The sequence below is a fragment of the Microtus ochrogaster genome, chromosome X (genome assembly GCF_000317375.1).
Source record: "Microtus ochrogaster isolate Prairie Vole_2 chromosome X, MicOch1.0, whole genome shotgun sequence".
NCBI lineage: Eukaryota > Metazoa > Chordata > Mammalia > Rodentia > Cricetidae > Microtus > Microtus ochrogaster.
In genome coordinates, this window is record NC_022026.1 from 6,338,498 (window position 1) to 6,345,510 (window position 7,013).

The 7,013-nt window shown below is 36.6% G+C and overlaps 1 protein-coding gene across 2 annotated transcripts in view; it reads left to right on the forward strand.

Moving 5' to 3' along the window:
- The window catches only part of Thoc2 (THO complex 2), a 111,597-nt gene that overhangs the window by 9,312 nt on the left and 95,272 nt on the right, over window positions 1-7,013 (forward strand). For both annotated transcript variants that reach the window (XM_013350464.1, XM_013350465.2), the window contains exon 2: window positions 6,284-6,342. In XM_013350464.1, coding sequence (XP_013205918.1) covers window positions 6,284-6,342 — 59 coding nt within the window. The remainder of the gene's footprint in view (window positions 1-6,283; window positions 6,343-7,013) is intronic.

Consider the following 7,013-nt stretch of genomic DNA (forward strand, 5'->3'; position numbering starts at 1 on the left):
GCTTTGGAGCCTGACCTGGAGCTAGCTCTTGTAGACCAGGCTGGCCTCGAACTCACAGAGATCCGCCTGCCTCTGTCTCCTGAGTGCTGGGATTAAAGGCATGAGCCACCACTGCACGACCAGATTTTCTTCTAATTTCTGAATTGTGAAATTGAACAACAATATAGAGAAGTGCCTAAATTCTAATGTGTAGAGCTTAGAGAATTATGCAATTCAAATGCAAGTCAGGTATAGGGGTAAATGCCTATAAACCAACATTTAGAGACTAAAACACAGGAGTCATGAATTTGAGGCCAGCCTCAGCTACATAGCAGACTTAGTGTCAAAAAGCAATATAATAGCTAGACTCCTTGGGCATACATTTAATCCCAACACTCAGAGACACGCAAATTTCTAAGAGTTCAAAGCTAGCCTGATTTCTATTTAGTGAGTTCCAGGCCAGCTAAGGTTACATAGGAAGACCCTGTTTCAAAACAAAACAAAACAAAGCAAAACAAAAAGCATATTAACAAAACAACATATACCAAACTGAATGTGCCACCTATTTTACATTACAACCAGGATAACATCACCTCTTTTTCTGATCTCTCTTTTCACCTCTGTGGTAATCATCATTTTGACATTTATGTTTTGGTCCTCCATATTTCACCTCATAAACTCTGGAATTATGGGCACGTGTCACCATACCTGACTTTTAAAGTTAGTGTCACATAGTAGTGAGGATTTGAAGATTGGCCAGTCTGAGACAGGGGGATCAGGAGGAATTCAAGGTGTTAGCCTAGACAACATGGGACCTTGTTTCAAAAACAAGAGCATCAAAAAAAGGTCATTAGAAAAAAAGGTCAGTGTTATTTGTATGCAGTAGAATACTTCATTGTGGCTTATTTTTTTAAGATTCTATTTATTTATTATGTATACAGTATTCTACCTGCATGACAGAAAATGGTACCAGATCTCATTATAGATGGTTGTGAGCCACCATGTGGGTGCTGGGAATTGAACTCAAGACCTCTGGAAGAGCAGCCAGTGGACTTAACCGCTGAGCCATCTCTCCAGCCCTTCAGTCTTCTGTCTTTTGTCTGTGTTTCCATTTATTTATCTTTGCTCTCTTGAGGTGTTTCATGTTGTTTGTGGGTTATGCATGTTCTTAGTACATATTCAGTCTTAAAACAGTGTCCTTAAACATTTTTTGAGGTTCCATCTTGGTTGTGTAGCTTTTGGTGTCCTGGAACTCTGTGTAGCCTAGGCTGGCTTCTAAGTCATGACAATTTTTCCTTCCTCCGCCTCATGTGCTAGTATGTGCTAGGAATATGTTTGGCTCATAGTGATCTTTTTGTTGTTGTTTTTGAGATAAGGTCTGGCTATACATAGCTATGATGGTCTGAAATTAATGATTAACATCTGCCGCTACATTTGAGATTAATGGCGACTTGTGAACAAAAAAAATAATTCATTTTAGTATCGTCAAATATATCCATTACTTGCTATATTAGTACCCTTTATGCTTACTTAATGCTTCTTAATGTCTTTTTTTCCCCCTTTCTTGTTCTTTTTTTTTTCTGAGATAGGGTTTTATGCTAGTCCAGGCTTTCTTGAACTCAAGAAAATCTTCCTGCCTCAGTCCTCTGAGTGTTGGAATGTTCCTTCTTGACTCTGAGGTTAATGAAGTTGTCCTATATTACTTTAGGAATTTAATTTTGCTTTTTAAATATTAATGATATTGGTTGATTATCATAGAAAAGAAATTGAATATATATGTCCCCGCAAAAGAGATATGCATGGTAAATTATGCATCCTGGAAGTTCAACAGTGTCATTTATAAAGGAAATGAAATAAAAGCCAAAATTTGACTTCATATTACATCAAATAAGTTTGTTGAAAGAATAGCAATGGGGTCTTTCTTGATCTGTCATCTGTCCTGGAACTCATCGTGTAAGCTAATCTGGGCTCAACTTTAAGACAGTCTTGCTTCCACCTCAGGAATGCTGGTATTAATGACATCCAGGTTCTTTTCTTTTCCTATTTTTGGTTCTTCAAAAATTATTATTTTGTGTATGTGAATGTGTGGCATATACATTTGTGCGCACATGTGTACATACATGCATGTGCGAGAGCTATTGCATGCATGTGGTGGTCAGAGAACAGCCTTGTGGAGTCACTTCTCTCCTTCCACCTTTGTATAGGTTTTTTGGATTAAATTCAAACTCTCAGGCTTGGTGGCAAGAGCCTTTTTTCTGGTAAGCCATCTTGCCAGCCCTTCATTTTTCAGTTTTTGTTCATGGCATTGATTTATATTGTGAGTTAGGGATTATAGATCGTTGTGATTGAAGTTATGAAGAAAATGTAGCCTCACCCAGCTAAATAGTTGGCAAGGGCAATACAATTGTATTCACTTTTTTGGGTAATTATGCATATTATTGTTTGATAACATCAAAATTTTCTTTCTCTCTGTGTGTGAATGTGCGTGTGTGTGCTCGTGTGTTTTCTCCCTTCATCTTCATGTGGTTCCCGGGGATTGTACTTATCCCCTGTGCTTAGTCATCATCCCACTGGCCCTGCTTTTCATTTTTTATTGTTATTTTTAAAGACAGATTCTGTGTTGTCCTGGCTGGTTAGAATTCGAGGGTTCAGGTGATCCTTTCTCCCTGTACCCCAAGTGGTAGTTTAAACTGCTTTAGTGCCAGGTATGATGGTACATACCTGTAAAACAGCAGTGCTTAGAGAGCAGAGACAGGAGGACTATTGTAAGTTCAAGGTCAGCCTGGTCTATATAGTTAGCTCTATGCCAACTAGAACTGTATAGTGAGTCTGCCTTTACCAATACCCCTCTACACACAAAAGTTAAAGAAAAGAAACTAAAACAGAAATCCCTAAAACAGATGCCCCCCCTAAATAAATACCAAATACAGAGCAGTGATGTTTTGATACATTGTAAATAAAATCTATTTATATCTCTTTCATTTGGAGTGGATCTTTTTTCCATGTGTCTGTCATTTTATAACATTATGCATTGGCCACTTGAAAATTTTTTTCACTGTATTATGTAGCTCTTCCAAATTGTAGAATATCGAAAGTGCATTCTTTATTTTCGTCATCAAAGCTGATCAGGGAAACCTTTATGAAAGTAGTCATCACTATAGTGGCAGAAATGAGTTTTTCAAAATTCTTTAAGTTTGAAAGCTTAGGTTTTATCATTGACAATAAATACTCTGTTGTTTTCCTTGAAGGGACAAACTCAGTTCATTTTTGAGAAAATGGCCTGCCAGATATCTTTGAGTCGTCATAACTTGTTAGTTGTTTCTCAAGAGGGAAAAAATGGTGTTCTGTAAAAACAAGATATGTAAGCTTACAATTAAAATGACTGTGTGTGACATGTTGGGGGACTGTTATAATCCCAGCACTTTGGGGGTTTGAGGTGAGAGAATTACGTTGAATTAGAGGTTATTCTAAGCTACACAGTGAGTACTATTCCAACCCTAAATAAAAAGACCCTGTCTAAGAAAAAAAAGATAGATGTATAAGTAGTTTCTATGCAAGGAGCTGTTAATTTAATGCTGAGTAGGAATTTGTTATGCAAACTTCTCATTTTATCAGAGTATCTAAAAGACATTAAAAAATGGCAGCATGGGATGTAGTATTGCACACTTGGAATCTCAGTGCTTGTGATGTGACACTGAGGCAGGAAGATCTAAATGATAAGATCCTCTTTCCCCCCAACAGAAAGCCAGGCCAGCACTCCAGAGGCAGAGCCAATGAAATGCATATCTCAAAAAAACCAAATAGTTCAGAACTCAGGAATATTTTTTTGTAGGTGCTGGAGATTGAACCCAGGACCTAATGCATGGCTAAGAATTGGCTTTCCACTGGTCTGTATTCCAGCCCCGTGTTCTGGAATTGCATAAAATAATAATGAATGGAATAAGGATTTTATTCTTAAATAATATTTATTTAGATAGTCTCTGGGTTGCAGCTATGCTAAAAGATTTTTGAGATTTTAGGGTTGAGTGCTTTTTTTGTCTAGCATGTCTACCAAGCTCTCAGTCAGAAGTGTGGAGATAAAATTGGAGATAGATACACTTAAGAATTGCTGCCTTAGAAGTGGATGAGATCACACAGGGTGTGTGTATCGGGGAGAAAGTGATGCTGGTAAGAGCAAAAGCAATCAAATACAAGGACAAATGTGCTTGCAAGTAAAAGAGTGATGATTCCTCTGAGAAGGAAAGGGAGGGAGGGAAGAGGAGTTGGACACCCCTAAGCTGAGGTTGGAAATGCTCCAAAGTCAGAACTTCTCGAGCCCTGAGATACTACAAGTAGAAACTTCCAAAACTGACATGTTGAAAGAACACAGCTTAAGAACACTGTTTATTTAACTGTATCTCAAGAAGAAGAAGACGCTGTTACTCCCTTTCAGCTACAGTAACCCCTTTTCTGTGTATGTTTATTTAACTGTATCTCAAGAAGAAGACCCTGTTACTCCCTTTCAGCTACAGTAACCCCTTTTCTGTGTATGTTTATTTAACTGTATCTCAAGAAGAAGAAGACCCTGTTACTCCCTTTCAGCTACAGTAACCCCTTTTCTGTGTATGTCCAGGTTCTCCTATGCAAATCTGCCTATAGAATAATGGCATGTCTGGTCCACTGCACAGTAAACTTTGTTGAATGTACAAAATTTTAAAAATATTATATAAGATTATTTTTACAGGTTTGTTTGTAAAAATGACTTAGCAGTTAATAGCACTTAACTGCTGTTGGAGAGGATCTGAGTTCAAGTCCTGGCACCTATGTTGGACAGATCATAACTGCCTATAACTGCAGCTCCAAGGGATCTGACATCTTCTGTCCTCCACAGGCACATGAACATGGCATACACTAACACAAACATACACATACAAATAAAAATGAATTTTTAAAAAATTACTGTCAAGGAGGCTGGAGAGATCTCACCAGAGGATCTGGGTTCAATTTCCAGCACCCACATGGCAGCTCACAACTGCCTCTAACTCCTGTTCCAGGGGATCTGATACCCTCACACAGATATACATGCAGGCAAAACACCAATGTCCATAAAATACAAATAAATTATTAAAAAATTACTGCCAGGATATACATATAAGATGTATATGAAACAATGAATTTTGTGTTATACTTCAATCTGTCCTCAGGTGAAAATATTCTGAACTGAGATAAGAAAAAACTAAGTTCTGGAATCGTTTTGGTTCTAAGCATTGTAGATAAGGGATACTCCTCCCCACAATATATTAATTCTTGTCATGTGGGTTGCCCCTTTTGTTGTTTTGATTGTTTTTTTTCTAATGTGGCTTACATGTTTTCTAGTTTGGTCTAGTTCAGTACTCACCAACTCTTTGCCAATCTTGTTTCATCTATAATTTCCCTTAATTTTTTTTATTGTTTTGTAGCAGATAGCTTGTTATCTGTAGTGTTAACATCGAAGAGGAGAATGCAGTATTATTTTTTGACATTCTATTTCCTCTGGAGTGGTATATTTTTTCATCAGTAGCTAGGACATAATGCTTGTAGTCTGTTTTTATGATGTGAACAGCCATTGACAGATGGTGAATTTTTTTATTAGGCATCTTGAAAGAAAGATGTTCTAATTCTATCGTTTGATTGGCATATATTAATTGTACAAAATAATGGACTTGCTTATGATATTTTTATTTATGTATACAATTTACTGTGATCTTATTCAACTCCAATCACTCCCCCTTCTATCTTCCTGCTGCCCTCCCCTAAGTGACCCTTTTATGTTATGGCCTTGTGGAGGAGAGAGAGAGGGGAAGAGAGAGAGAGAGAGAGAGAGAGAGAGAGAGAGAGAGAGAGAGAGAGAGAGATTCCTTATCTACCTTACCCTCTTTCTTATTGGTTGAAATAGTTCAAACTGGAGACACTTTTGAGATAGTCTCAAATTTGCTGTTAGCAGAGGCTGATTCTCTCTTCACTTCCTGACTCCTAGGATTATGACCATGTACCACTTTACCCAGTAGAGACAGTCCTTATCTATTATTGGGTTACCCCATGTTTACATGTAGCGGCAGAAAAAAATTTACATAAAAAATTATTTGCCAATTTTCGGAATAATGGCTGATTGTTCTCTTCTAGTTCTGATGGGTTGGAAGATTGGGATTGGCAGTTTGTTTTGTCATGGTCATAGGTATTTAAATGTATCTGGGAAATTTTTATATACTTTTTAGGAGATAAAACTCACTCCTTAGGAATCAGATGTTTTTAGGATTGGAAATTGACAGATTTTTTTTTATTATAGTTTACATTTATGCCGGATCCTCAGTGAAAACAAAAGCCACGACAGTTCGACCTATAGAGGTATGATTTTTCAAAACTATCTTAGCTATCATTTTTTGTTTGCTTAACATTATAAATTATTTGATGTTGTGTATGAAAACTAAAGTTCTAAGAGTGCATGCATAGAAGACCTTATAGTTATTAATATAACTGTAGTTGCAATAAGATTATACATCTTGAATACATGCATTATTTCATCTGCCTTTTATAATTGAGATTTTGTACATTTATTTAGATTTCTGTAGTTAGCTGTTCAGTCATAAATGTGAGAAAAAGCTATCCTGGGAAGAAAAACGGGTTTGATCTTATTTGCTCTAAAAATTTCCACACACCCATTTCAGTGCTTTTACTAAAGCTGGTTGTGTTAAGGTGGTGTCTGGGGAGCTTGTTAAAGGCAGTTGTCATGGAAAATATCAGCAAAGGAGTTGTTTGCTGCATGTCACAAATAGGATTTATTAAGTAAAATGTTACGTAATTAAGTAGGATGTAGGTTTTACTTTTATGGGATTTTGCTGTTAAACATTCATTAATTTAAAATTAGGCACATGGATTTGGCAGAAGACAAGCCAAAATAAAAACAATTGTGTCTGATTTATAGTGTTTTCATTTGTAGCTTTTATTGCAGATAATCCCATAAGGTTTTTTTTTTCAGTATAAAATCAACGTTTTTGTAACTAATACTCTTTTTTTTT